The 14,784-nt window shown below is 43.0% G+C and overlaps 1 protein-coding gene across 4 annotated transcripts in view; it reads right to left on the reverse strand.

The window, feature by feature from the left end:
* Positions 1–14,784, reverse strand: part of Tbce (tubulin folding cofactor E) — a 40,352-nt gene that overhangs the window by 9,397 nt on the left and 16,171 nt on the right. For all 4 annotated transcript variants that reach the window (XR_009058177.1, XR_009058178.1, XM_057787008.1 and 1 more), the window contains exons 4-8: positions 11,245–11,430; positions 6,877–6,965; positions 2,857–2,956; positions 1,988–2,090; positions 975–1,051 (exon numbers count right to left, since the gene is read on the reverse strand). Coding sequence is in view for 2 of the 4 variants with exons in the window: in XM_057787008.1 (XP_057642991.1) it covers positions 975–1,051; positions 1,988–2,090; positions 2,857–2,956; positions 6,877–6,965; positions 11,245–11,430 (555 nt within the window). In the remaining 2 variants the exon portion in view is untranslated. The remainder of the gene's footprint in view (positions 1–974; positions 1,052–1,987; positions 2,091–2,856; positions 2,957–6,876; positions 6,966–11,244; positions 11,431–14,784) is intronic.

The following is a 14,784-nucleotide window of genomic DNA, read 5'->3' on the forward strand; positions in this document are numbered from 1 at the left end:
GGCTATATGAGACCTTGCCTCAAAACAAACAGGACTAACAAGATGGCTCAGGGAATAACAATGCTTGCTTCACAAGTCTGGCAACTTGAATTCAATTCTTTGAGCCCACAGTGGAAAGACAGAACCCCAAAGGTTGTCCTTCACCCACACACCCTTGAATTCACACATAAAAACATCACATACATATACATGTATACACACACAATTATAAATTAAGAAAAAAAATCATCATTTACTTACTTTAAAATTTTTGCAATACTAAAGAATGAACTCAGCAGCTAAAGGGATGGTTCAATGGTTTAGAGCATTGGCTGCTCTTCCAGAAAATTGAGATTTAATCCCCAGCACCCACATGGCAACTTATACCCTTTTACTTCAGAGTCCTAGAGGACCAGCTATCCTCTTCTGGCCTCCTTGAGCACTGTGTATATGTGGTACATAGATATACATTCAGGCAAACACTCATACAACACATAAACAGTGTGTATCTTAAATTTTTAAATAAAAATTAACATAGTAGGCAAATGCTCTACCATTAAGCTAAGCTACATCCCTCAGTCCTTGGTTTTTATGAGATAGGGTCTTGCTAAGTTGTGCAGGATGGCCCTGTCCCCATCCCCAAAAAAATAAGGGGAAAAAAAAGCGCCTGTACTCCAACGAGAATCAGAGAATCCAATACATGTAAAGAAAACTAGTAAATTCTAATACTTAAGTTTGGTTGTCTATGGGAATCCAAACTATTTATACAAAGCTAATAAAAAATATTTAATCAAATATTAAATTCAGATGTCTTTGATGAGTTTCCTTTGGTTTGAGTAACATTTCATTTGACAATCTAATCTGTAATACAATGAATAAGGAGTAAGTACTACTATAATTCATGCTTGCAAACCTTCATAAAAGGTAATTCCCAACCTGAGACTTTATTCAGAATAACCGAATAGCAGTAGAATCACTGAAGCAAAGCCCATTACCTTTCTGAAATGGAAATACTGTTAGACTTGAGGTAGAGTTCCTCGAGGACTGGCCATGAAGGGGCACAGCGCAGCACCTAGAAAGGAAACTGAACTCAGTGTCTGGCAGCCTCTTCTGGCCATGCTCAGTCACATCACCACGGGAACTCCTGCCTTATGGACAGGTCATTCAAGCTGTACTCAGGCACCAAGTAGTGGTGCGGGAGGATGAAGGGCCATGTTGAAAGACTACTGGTAGACACACTTCTGATACTATTAACCTGGCAGCTGAGTCAGCACCCAGCTCAGGAAGTGTTCAAAGGAGCTGGGAATGCTGATGGACACCCACCTGTCTAGTGGCCTAAGCCTAGGACAGGATGTGGTACTCACCTTCTTGGTTCTGATACCATTTGGGCATGTGAAGGCTATGTAAGCACATAAAACTCTCCCCATCAGTTCTTAGGTCTTTTCCATTGTACGCCACCCCCATATAATTGCTAAGTGCTTTTCCTGCCCTAGGCTTGGTATGCAACAGAAAAGGTAGATTGTCCAAAATCTGAGGCCAAGAAAAAGACAGAAACAGATGTACCAAATGCAATCTGCCAAGGACACCTTGTGGCTACTCCTGAACCAACCATACTAGGACAATGGTTGTCAGGACAAGACTGCATACAGGGAGGTGAGACTCTCCACTTCATGATCTGCCCTAAGAACATCTGTAGGGAAACTGGGGGAGCCAGCATTATAGCTTTTAAAACTCCACATATTTGGTGCATGCCACTGTGAGCATCCATGTTCAAGACTCCAGAGCAAACAAATGAACTAAGAGACAGGGACAGGCTGAGAAAGAAACGTGGATTACCAGATCGAAAATCCTATTTCACCAAAGGATTACTTTTCTCTGTAATGAAGTGTAGAGCATTCTACTGTTTGGATAATAGGGTAACTGAAATGAAACCAGTTAGTCTTCAATTCCCTTTTAAAGCAAAACATTATATTTACTTATTAGTGTGTAATAAAGCAAATATGATTACCTCAGCCCACGTTACTCCCATTTTATTTAGGACTAAAATCTTCAGATTAGAAAACGTTCCAGCTGGAGTTGGTGAGTCAGAGGGAAACTGTAGTTTATTTTCACTGAGAAGAAAAAGAAGACATGAAGTACTTTCTCCTACACGGCAGACCCAATACTCTGATATCAACAGTCTGGGGTTTAACCTGAAGATCTGAAAGAAGCTTCAGGTTTCCCCATACATTTGAGGTTGGCTTGGGCTCCCATACTTCAGAAGAGGAGACATAAGTGTTAAACCCATTTGCTCTATTTGAGGTGCCTTCAAGCTTGACTGTTTGTTCCATTTGCACCTGCTTTAGCCTAGTAAAGCTTAACCTGCATATAAAAAGCACTTAGGAATGCAAGAGAAGGGTTGGGGGTGTGTTCAGTGGTAGAGGGCTTAAGAAACACAAAAACCTAGGCTTGGTTCCCAGCACCATCAGAAGAAAGGGAAGGAAGGAGGAATGGACCAGCCTAGTTGAGCCCTTGGAAAGTGAGATTAAACTAATCAACTATTTGGGAAGGTATCAGAAATGTAACATTAGTAAACAAAATAAGAAAAAAACTTTATTAAAACTACATTAAACACTGATTCTAAATTTAAAAAAAATCATGTTCAGCACTAACCCCTCTCCTCCTCTGCTGGGATCACATATACCATAGTCCCTCTTTCACGGTCAGACTTTTAAGTTATGAAGATCTACTCCCTCCCACCTGATATACTCTTTATTCATGCACCTCAAGGGACCATCTGAAGACTGCCCTGAAGTGAACCTTCAGCAAAGTCCATTTAGGCAAAGCTTCCCGTAAAGTATCTGCCAGCTGTCAGAGAAGGCAGTGTAGAGCCCATACCTGAGATCGAGATCCTCCAGGTTGGTGAGCTGCTCTGCAATAAGAATCACTTCATCCCAAGATGACAACAAGTTTTTGGACAAATTAACAACTCGAATATCTAAGGCACATTTTAAGAAAAAGTAATATCAAAAGACTCCTCAAAGACATAGAATTAGTAGCATTCTAATTTTGAAATGTGGATTTTGTTTTGTTTTTGAGACACAGTTTCTCTGTGCAGCCTTGGCAGTCCTGGAACTCACTCTGTAGAACAGGCTGGCCTGGAACTCAGAGACCCCCGCCTCTCTTGCCACCACTGCCTGCCTGAAGTGGGGATTTTAAACTTCTCACTGTCTAGTCGGAAACTTTTTTCATGAATGCATATGTTTTTATGTTTTAAATTATGTTAGCCTGGATTTAGCTCAGTGGTGGAGTGCTTCTCTATATGCCCAAAGCCCTGAGTACCATTCCTAGCACTGCAAACTAAAACAAAGAAATATTATTACCCTGGTTCATCCAAAACCTAAAATACTCATTTTCATGTGTCAAAACGTGAGACAAGCATCTATAACCAAAGCAGAACCAAGTGTCATAATCAAAACTTCTGGGGCTGGAGAGATGGCTCAGAGGTTAAGAGCACTGATTGCTCTTCCTGAGGTCCTGAGTTCAATTCCCAGCAACCACATGGTGGCTCACAGCCATCTGTAATGAGATCTGGTGCCCTCTTCTGGCCTGCAAGCATACATGGAAGGAATGTTGTATACATAATAAATAAATAAATATTTAAAAAAAAAAAAAAACTTCTGCAGGACCAAAAAACAAACAAACAAAAAACCTAGTGACAGATAACAACTGAAATACTGAGCACAACCATCAGGTGACCAGCAGGCCTTTCCTTCAGCGCTGCCTTAAAGCCACAAGCATGTATGCCTGTGCACACACCCACCCTTCTCTCCAGAGCACCATCCTAGAGGAGAATCCAAGGGTAGCAGCAACACAGGCAAGCAAGAGGCTGAGAACTCAAGTCTGCAATGTGGCTTCTTATCTGTGATTCATGACCACAAACTTAGAACAAGGTTCTGGGACCATCACATGCATGATGGCTTAAGGATCAACAGCCATGCTCTCAAGGGGGTCACAGTGTAACATAGTCACAGACCAGCTAATAGAAGATGCGTCTATGGGTTGCTATGGTTACCCTACAAATAGTTATCAAGGGCCAAGAGGACAAGTTTAGCAGGGAGACAGTCCTTAAGCTAACACCCCCTGCAAGCGTGAGACTGCTCGTGTCAGAGTGGCAGGCGGGACAGTAGGAAGGCGCGTGGCCATCCAGACAGAACTGAAAACAAAGTCAGTAAGCACACTGAGCAGAAAACTGAGGGGATCCGGGAAACAGAACCTGGAAGAATCCTGTGGCATCCTGGACACAGCTGTGATTACAGCGAGGTGCTTAGGTCAGAGTGGGAACAGCCTCCTCCAGCCACCTGGAAAGATGGACAGGTATTCTCAAAATGAGGCATCTAGTTGAGATGGTTCTCAACTATCCTAACACTGTGACTTCAACACAGTTCCTCATGTTGTAGTGACCCCCAACCATAAAATTATTTTCGTTGCTACTTCATAACTATAATTTTTGCTACTGTTATAAGTCATAATTAAATATTTTTGAAGACAGGTTTGCCACAACCCCTAAGTTGAGAACCACTAGGCCTTCCTTAGAGACCAGGCCACGTCATAAAGCACCTCCAGGTGCCTGCTAGTCTGCTAGAAATGGGCACTCCTAGAGAGACTGGAGCAGAGGACGGTAGGGAGACAAAAGAGACGGCTCAGAAGTTAGGAGCACTGCCTGTTCTTCCGAAGGTCCTGAGTTCAATTCCCAGCAACCACATGGTGGCTCACAACCATCTGTAATGAGATCTGGTGCAGAATACAGTATATATAATAAATAAATAAATCTTTGCCGGGCGGTGGTGGCGCACGCCTTTAATCCCAGCACTCGGGAGGCAGAGGCAGGTGGATCTCTGGGAGTTCGAGGCCAGCCTGGTCTACAAGAGCTAGTTCCAGGACAGGCTCCAAAGCTACAGAGAAACCCTGTCTCGAAAAACCAAAAAAAAAAAAGAGACAAGTAGTCCCCTGTCAGGGTTACTACTGCTGTGATAAAAAACCATGACCAAAAGCAACTTGGGGAGGAAAGGGTTTATTTGTTTTACATATCCTGAACCACAGTCTACTGAGGGATGCCAAAGCAGGAACTGGGTAGGAACTGGAAGCAGGAGCTGATGCAGAGGCCATGGAGGAATGCTGCTTACTGGCTTGCTCATGGCTTGCTTAGCCTGCTTTCTTACAGAACCCAGGACTACCAGCCCAGGGGTGGACACCACCCACAAGGGGCTGGGCCCTTGGCCATCAATCACTAAGAAAATACCCTATAGGCCTTCCTACAGATCAGTCTTATGGAGGCCTTTTCCCAGCTGAGGCTCCATCCTCTCAGATTACTCTAGCTTGCATCAAGTTGACATAACATTGGTCAGCACAGCCCCACAGCAGGCTTGGATCCCACCTCAGCATGAGAGCAGGAGTACCCCAAGCTGAAAGGAAAGCCAGATAGAAGGAAGTGAGGGAAACAGAGGCAGAGCTGGCCGGGCACATGGTACTGCTGTTTACTGGGTGCAGAAATTATGGTACAAGTAGGCTGGAGAGGTCTCGCTGTGGGACATATTGTTAGAGATAGAAATTAGACAGGAAACAGTGCTAAATGAGCCACTGGGAGAATCGCAGGGAAAGACAAGAGCAGTGTGGGAAGGAAGAATGTTGGCTTCTAACTATGCCCCAATACAGTCTCCGAGAAGACACGCTCTTTGCTGAAAGAGGAACCTTCCATAAGACACAGAAAGCATTCATCCAGGGAAGAAGAAACCCATTAAAAATAACAGCTGCAGCTGATTTTTTTTTTTTTTTTTTGAGACAGGCTCTCACATAGCTCAGGTTGGCCTTAACTCACTATGAAGCAGAGAATTACCTTAAATTCAAGATCTCCTGCCTGTACTAGGATAACAGGCATGCATTGCCACACCCAACTGTGGATTCACCTTTTCCACAGAAGAAAATCCAAGACAACTGTCACCTGTCCAGAGCAGCACGAGACAACCTGTCAGTCTCCACCCAAAGTCCCATCTGATATACCCCACAATACAAGCAGGAACATTAAACATAAGCCAAGCATAGAGACAAGACAGGTGAGTGATCTCAGTACTAGGAAGGAAGGCTGAGACAGAGGGGCTGAAGCAATTTCAAGGCCAGCCTGAGCTACATTATAAGACACTGTCTAAAAAACACCAAAAAACCCCACAGACATGGAGAGCCTGTTCTATCACTCCAGGGCTCTGGCTGAAAATGAATCAATCTGAGGAGGAAGCAGGTGAGAGACTCCACAGGAGCACAGGGTAGGGAAGAAAGGCAGGAGGCAGGCGGTAAACCCAAACCTGCCAACTTGTCGCATGTGCCCAGATGCGTCAGCTCTCTCAGCCTTACTGGACGGCTTTCTTCACACTTGAAAGACAACTGATGAGACCCTCGGCACCCCACATACACTGAAAAATGACCAGAGACCAACACAGCAGAGGAAATGCTAACCAAGTCTGTCCCCTTGCTAGGGGCCACCTATGAATTTCAACTCTCAGAGCTAAGCATGGTGACTCATACTGTAATACCAGCACTTGGGGGAAGCTGAGGTAGAACTTTTGAGTTCAAAGCTACTCTCAGATACATGGTGAGTTCAAGGCTAGCATGAACTACAGCGTTAGACCCTATCTCAAAAAAAAAAAAAAAATTAAAAAAAATTTAAAAAAAATTCCTCCTCCCCAGCACCAGAAAACTATATTAAAGTATAACAAAAATTTTCACACTCATTGGCTGTACTTGCAGGCAAAAGGTTCTGGGAATGTACTTAACTGAGTTGCATGTCCCAACAAGGGCATGCAACCAATGGTGTCGGGCACAGGCACCAGATCCAAAATCAGGTTTCAGGAATGAAAAGGATACTGGGACAGGCTTCAGCAATTCTTCCTTGTTCACCAGCACAGCTCACAGCACACTTCCACAGGGAAATGTCTTTCAGTGCTCTCAGCTGACTGCAGGAAAAACAGTTCATATGTATATGTAAGTCCATGTCTATCATGTCCATCGGCCCTTTAAAATCTTATCAAAATACCAAAACTATACAGGTGCTAGTCCCCATCACATAAATTAAGAAGCAGAGTGTTACAAAAAAGGAGAATGAAATGAAGCATCATAGCCATTAGAGGCAGCTGTAGTCATTGCTCCTCTCCAAAACTTCCTGCTCTCCCTGATTCCTCAGCAACCTCTCCAGCCACAGTTGCTATGGACTTACTCTTGACTGTAAAACTCCGTGTCACCAATTACTGTTTTATTGTATACAGATTCTCCTGTGACTTCTTCCCTCTGAAGGATATTGTGAAGCAGTGGGATTCAGCTCCACTGGTCTGGAACACTTGTCTTCCTATTTGTTAGTGTTTTACTAGACCCAAATGAAGTTATTAATTCTGCTGACAGTTGGCAGTTCCCCAAAATGCTGAAGTGACACTATTGAGAGCCTCCAGCCCAGTGAGACAGAGCCTCTCCAGGAACGTGTCTGAGGCATTGTGCCTGAGCGCTTCTCAGTGATTCTACATATGCAGGACTTGTGTCTATCAGAAAAGCCAATGTCCCGGAACTCAGAATCCAGAGCTGGGCTACCAGGCTTCAAGGCCCAGCCCCACCACCTTCCTTGGCACTAGGCAGGTGCCTCAGATGTCACACTGGTAAAATGCTGTTGCATGTGCTTTAATTGTAGCAGCTTTATTCACACATTACCCAAAAGGCAGAAACAGCCCAAGTGTCCAGAACAGATGAACCAAATGTGATGTCACATTTGAGAAGCAGTGTTTGGCCTTAAGAGGGAAGAAATTATGACATTATGACATCCATAAATGGAGAGACCTTGAAAAGATTACTCTAATCAAAAAGATCAGACAGTGGGACAAATACTGCACAAGGATTCCACCTGGTGATCCCAGAACAGACAAAGTGACAGGTAGAAAGAACAATGGCTGGGAAGAGGGGGAGATAGGGAATTAGTGTTTATAGGGGATGGAGTTTAGTTTGGAATGATGGGAATGCTCCAGGGACTGGTTTACATGATGTTTAGAGTTCACGGTGCTAAGCCAGTTTACTAGAATTTTTAAAACACAACAAATGACTTAGTGAGTTAGTATTTCTGAAGATCTCAAAATACTGCTTAGCATCAAATGGTTCATTTACATTAATGTTTGTAAAAATTAATCAAGCCGGGCGGTGGTGGCGCACGCCTTTAATCCCAGCACTTGGGAGGCAGAGGCAGGTGGATCTCTGTGAGTTCGAGACCAGCCTGGTCTACAAGAGCTAGTTCCAGGACAGGCTCCAAAACCACAGAGAAACCCTGTCTTGAAAAACCAAAAAAAAAAAAAAAAATAACCAAAAACTGACAATGTTGAGGGGTAAACACAAGAGCTAAATGCATGGCAAAGGTGATTTATAATCATCAGAAATAGGTTCTAGGGCAGAAGGCTCTCCCATTTGTTCAGCAGGCCCTGAGAGTTTCAGTAATGTTTCATGGTGCCTACATCAAAACAAGTATTTCCCAGTTCCAATTTTGTGTGTGGTTAGGACCAAACAACTTCATGATGACTTAGGTGCTACCAATCTAGTACCCCTGAGTGCATGACTTCCCAGACTCTGAAATCACTCCTTCTGAACACCATTATGCCCATATTCTGTCTACCATAACTAATCTTCAGGAAGTACTTGCTTTGTATTTATTCTAGATAGGGTTTCATGTGGCCTAAATTGTCCTTGAATGCCTGATCCTCTGTCCCCACCTTCCAAGTGCTGGGATTATAAACATGTGCCACCATGCCTAGAAATTCCTTGGTCTTTAACACAGCAACTGTTCATTTCAGTTTCTCAGAAACATGAACTCACTGAAAGGAACTGTTAATATCATTCACACAGCTGTCAATAACTGCAGACCAGTAGTTTGTACGCTGAAAGAAATCGCTGTTTCTGGGCCAGTGTGTGGTGGTACTTTAATCCCAGTACTTGGTACGTGGAGGCAGGAAGTCAAGAGCTCAAAGTCAGACCATCTAGATAGATGACTCAGTGGATAAAAGTACTTGGATCTGAATTCAATCCCTGATGCCAATGCCTACAAAAAGCAATAGGTGATGGCTCACATCTGTAACCCTAGTCTTCCTACAAGAGGTAGAAAAAGAGAATCACCAAACTCCAAAAAGTTGTCCTGGCCATACTCTCATACTGTGACATGTGCATGCCTGCTCTCATACACATATCATACACATATACACATACAGATAAAAACTTGAAATTTAAAAAAGCTGGGAGGTGGTGACTCACAACTTTAATCCCAGCACTTTGAAGGCTGAACATGTGGATCTCTAAGTTCAAGGCCAGCCTGGTCTCAGAGTAGGTTCCAGGACAGTAAATGCTATACAGAGAAATTCTGTTTTGAAAAAACCAAATCAAACCAACCACAACAAAAAACGATTTCAAGGCTAGCCATGAGATCCATTTCTCAATAATAAAAATAATTTTAAGAAAATTTAATCAAGATGATGCAGCCGGGTGGTGGCGCCGCACGCCTTTAATCGCAGCACTCGGGAGGCACAGGCAGGCGGATCTCTGTGAGTTCGAGGCCAGCCTGGTCTACAAGAGCTAGTTCCGGGACAGGCACCAAAGCTACAGAGAAACCCTGTCTCGAAAATCCAAAAAAAAAAAAAAAAAAGATGATGCTATTTCCCTCTACAGTTCAAAGTGTGCCATGCTGGGATGTTGAGGAACCAGGTCTCTATAGAAGCATCAACCTAAAGCCATCTCCAGAAGAGCCAGGATACATGGGCTCATAATTGTTTCTCATTTTTATTGTTCCTGTCTCTCTACCCACCCCCAGACCCCTATTTTTAAAACATTTCTCTTATTGATTCTTTGGGAATTTCATATCATACATTCCAGTCCCACTAAATTCCCAGTCCCCCAGTCCCTCCGTATCCACCCCTCACCCCTGGACATCCCTCCCAGGAGCACACACCCCCGCCAGATTAATTTAAAAAAACCACCTCACTCCCGTCTTTCCAAAACTTCTTCATTCATCCTAGTGGCATGGGGAGCTGTAATGTGTCATACAGTATCCCCTTCTGTCCAATCAGCCCCACCTGAAAAGCGTTCATTGCAACGAGTCATTGGTCTGGTTCAAGGCCCACGGTACACCATCATCACCACCCTCACTGACCCTCCTCTCTCAGATATCCTGCTGCTGCCCCGAGTCATGGAGAGCCTGTGGTTATTGCTCCACAGCACCAGTTAGTTCCTTTATGCACTCCAGCAGGTCACAGATGGGGTAGAAATTACGGTGGGACAACCCAGGGCACAGAATGTGGGTCTGAGAGGTAGCTGAGCTGGTCATCTGGGTCACTGGGACTGCCCCCCTCAGGTGAGGGGCAAAGCCAGCTTTCCCACGCCTAAAATTAACCACTCAGGATCAGACTCCCGAAGTTTGGACCAACACAGGCTACTTAATGGTGCTGAACCAAACTGCCTCTTGAAGACCATCATCACTCTGCTGGCCGTGGAGGTCACAGAGACCACCCACCACCCCCAAATAGAGGTCAGAACAACTTTGTAAAGTCAGTTCTCTACTTCCACCCTTCTGTGGGTTCTGGAGCTCAAACTCAGGTCCCTAGGCTTACATGGCATACACCTTTACTCACTGAGCCATCTTGCCAGCTCCTCTATTTTTTTTTTTTTTTTTTAAAGATTTTGTCTATGAATGTTTTATCTGCATGTATGTATATGTACCACCTGCATGCCTGGTACCTGTGGGGGGGTCAGAAGAGGGCATCAAATCCCCTGGAACTGGAACTGTATAGATAGTTGTGAGTTGCTTTGCTATATGAGTGCTGGCAACTGAACCTGGGTCCTCTGCAAGAGCAGTAGGTGTTTGTAACCACTGAGTCCTCACTTCAGGGCAGACTGCACACCTCCACTTGTAATGTAACAGGATTTCATGTAGCCCAGGCTGGCTTTAAACTGACTGTCTACCCAAGGATGATCACTGAACTCCTGATCCTCCCACCTCCATCTTCCAAATGCTATGGTTACCAGTAAGAATGAACCACCACACTCCGCTAAACCGAGGGTTTTAATTTCCCTGAATAATCAGTGCTTGTGTTCTCCACATCTCAAGACACTGTGAAAAGATGAACCAATGTGGAAGCAAAGTTCCAAGCATCACCACACAATCAAGAACTTTAATCCCAATCTGTTGACTGAAAGTCAGGCTGCCACATCAGCTCTTACCTCTGCTTCTTTGTGATACTGTCAAAACCAACAGTTTGCACTTGTTTACTTCCAACTTTTAAGGAACTTGATTTTCCGTCATCATCAGATCCATCTTCTAATACATAACGCTTCTTAAGAGCAGTAAGAAAGTCTACTCCAAAATTAACTTTGTTTGGACGAACAAAGGAGCCTCCTGTTGGGTGCCTGAGAAGGGAAAGAAATAAATTACTATACAAATACCATGAGCATGGTGACATAGGCTTGTCAATCCCAGATATTTGGGAGGCTGAGGCAGATTCCAGACCAGACAAGAATACATAGTGAGATCCTGTCTTTTTTTTCTTTCTTTCTTTTTTTTTTTTTGTTTTTCGAGACAGGGTTTCTCTGTGGTTTTGGAGCCTGTCCTGGAACTAGCTCTGTAGACCAGGCTGGTCTCAAACTCATAGAGATCCGCCTGCCTCTGCCTCCCAAGTGCTGGGATTAAAGGCGTGCGCCACCATCGCCCGGCCCCTCTCTCTCTCTCTCTCTCTCTCTCTCTCTCTCTCTCTCTCTCTCTTTCTTTCTTTGGAAATACTAGGCCAGCCTGGTCTACAAGAGCTAGTTCCAGGAAAGGCTCCAAAAAGCTTCAGAGAAACCCTGTCTCGAAAAACAAAAAACAAACAAACAAAATGAATACTTTACATTAATTGGATATCACTTTGTTATTTAATCAAGAAATAGTAATATGGGCAGGTAGTGGTGGCACATGCCTTTACTTCTAGCACTTGAGAGGCAGAGCTCATTGAGTTCAAGGTCAATGTTGTCTACAGAGTAAGTTCCAGGACAGCCAAGACTACACAGAGAAGCCCTGTCTTGAGGAAAAAAAAAAAGAAAAAAAGAAAGAGGACTGGAGAGGTGGCTCAGAGCACTGGAAGTTCTTCCAGAGGTCCTGAGTTCAATTCTCAGAAACTACATGGTGGCTCACAACATCTATAATGAAATCTGATGCCCTCTTCTGGCATGCAGGAATACATGTATGCAGAACACTACATATACAATAAATAAATAAAACTTTAAAAAAAAAAAAAAGAAACCAAAAAGTAATGTGTATTTTAAAACTTTTAAAACTATTTTTATTAGATGTATGTTACTGGGGATTAAACTCAAGGCCCTCCACATACACATTCTACCCATGACATACATCTACAGGGTCTCACTAAAAACTCAGTTACTCATCTGCATGTCTATGTGAGCACATGAGAGCCATGGCACATATATGAAGGTCAGAAGATAGTTATCTCCTATGTGTGTGTCCTAAGGGATCTAATTCAGGTCATCTGGCTTAGCAGCAAGTGCCTTTACCAGCTGAGTAAAGGGCCCAGACTCTGAATTTTCTATACTCCTGCTTTAGCCTCCAGAACAGATTAAGATAATGTTGTGGCATTATGCCCAGCAGTTACTGTATTTAATTCACATATTTGCTCTGTTAACACAATACATTTTGTTTTCTGTTTTTGATACAGTCTCCCTCTGTAACTCAGGCTGGCCTGAAATTCACTATGTATCTCACACTAACACTAAACTTGTAAAAATTCTTCTAACTCGGCCTCTCAAGTGCTGGGATTACAGGAGTGAGCCACTAGACTTAGCTATTTACTACTTTTAACTAATACTTTTATGTTTTTATGTATACGAGCATTTTGCCTGCAGGTAGGTATGTGCACCACATGTGTGCAGTCACTGCACAAGAGCCAGAGTCCCCAGAACTGGAGTTACAGGTGGTTGTGAGCCACCATTTGGGTGCTGGGAACCAAACCCTAGAGTCTTCTCCCTGCAGCCCTCTGTTTACTACTTTTTAAAGTATATTTTGTGTGTCCCAAAAAGATCCAGAATAGAGAAGATGGGAATTAAAAACCTGACCTAGCATACACTGCATAAAACTGTAAAATCTAAGGTGGACCTTCAAGGACAAATAAAATTTGGTTTAAAAAAAGCTAAAAAAAAATCTTTTTTCATAAATAAATGTTGAAAATATTTTTTTTTTAAATGCTGAAGGTAGAAGGAGAGGAAGAAAGAGAGGTAGCTCAAATGCTAATTGATTTTAATAATAAAAACTCAGAGTCAGCTATCAGGGGGTGAAAGCAGAAGGATCAGATAAGCGGGACGGCCAGTCACTAGAATTCTTACCTCTACCAATGCTCAGACCAAAAGGGCAATCCTGTTCTCAGACTGACTGCAATGGGCTCCTGTCTCCTTCTACCTTATAGTCCTCTTTGCCCAGCCACATCACTTCCTGTCTTCACTTCCTTGGTGCTGGGATTAAAGGTGTGAATTATCATGGCCTAGTTCTGTTTCTCTTTTAGACTGGATCAATCTCAAGTAGCCCAGGGTGGCCTTGAGCTCACAGAGATCTGTTTGCCTCTTTCTCAGGAGTTCTGGGATTAAAGGTATGTGAAACCACTGCCTGGCTTCTAGTGGCTTACCTCTGCACTCTGATCTTCAGTCAAGCTTTATTTGTTAAAACACAAACAAAATATTACCACAGGAAAAGAGAGAAGAAAAGACAGATTTTGCTGGGCTGGCCAAATGCCAGCCTGGTAACCTCAGTTCAATCCCAGGTCCCATGTAAAGCTGGAAAAAAGACTGACTCCTTAAAGCCGTCCTCCAATTTCAACAGAGGCACAGAAGTCACACACATACATCATATGTACACATAATAATTTTTAAAATTAAAAAAATCTTAAATTAAAATGCTAATGCTTACATGTAAAGTAATGAAAATGAAATATGAAATTTCATTTTTCAAACAACCAATCTAAATTAAAAACAACAACAACAACAACAAAAACTGCAGGCTAGAGAGAAGTCTCAGCAATTAAGAGCACTGGCTGTTCTTCAAGAGGACCAGGGTTCAGTTCCCAGCAATCACCAAGCACGTGATGTTCACAACTGTCTATAACTCCAGTTCCAGGGGATTCAACACCTTCACGCAGATACACATGCAGGCAAAACACCAAGGCACATAAAATATAACCAAATAATTGGCAGGCAGTGTAGTACATGCCTTTAATCCTAGCACTCAAGAGGCAGAGGCAGGTGGATCTCTGTGAGTTCAAGACCAGCCTGGTCTAGAGTGAGTTCTAAGACAACCAAAGCTACACAGAGAAACCCTGTCTCAAAAAACCAAAAAAAATGAATGAATGAATGAATAGTAATAATAATAAATAAAATAATTTTTAAAATAAAATAAAAATTTAAAACTAGGCTAGAATTTTAAGCAACAGTACATTTTGCCAGGTGTGGTGGCACATGTATTCTATCTGAGCATTCAGGAAGCAGAGACAGGTATGTCTCTTTGAATTCAAGTTAAAGGCTATCCTAATCTACATAGCAAGTTCCCGGTTAGCAAAGGCTATATAGAGAGACCTTGTCTGAAAAGAGAGAGAGAGAGAGAGAGAGAGAGAGAGAGAGAGAGAGAGAGAGAGAGAGAGAGAGAGAGAGAGGAAGAAGAAGAAGAAGAAGAAGAAGAAGAAGAAGAAGAAGAAGAAGAAGAAGAAGAAGAAGAAGAAGAAGAAGAAG

The sequence above is a fragment of the Chionomys nivalis genome, chromosome 13 (genome assembly GCF_950005125.1).
Source record: "Chionomys nivalis chromosome 13, mChiNiv1.1, whole genome shotgun sequence".
Taxonomy (NCBI): domain Eukaryota; kingdom Metazoa; phylum Chordata; class Mammalia; order Rodentia; family Cricetidae; genus Chionomys; species Chionomys nivalis.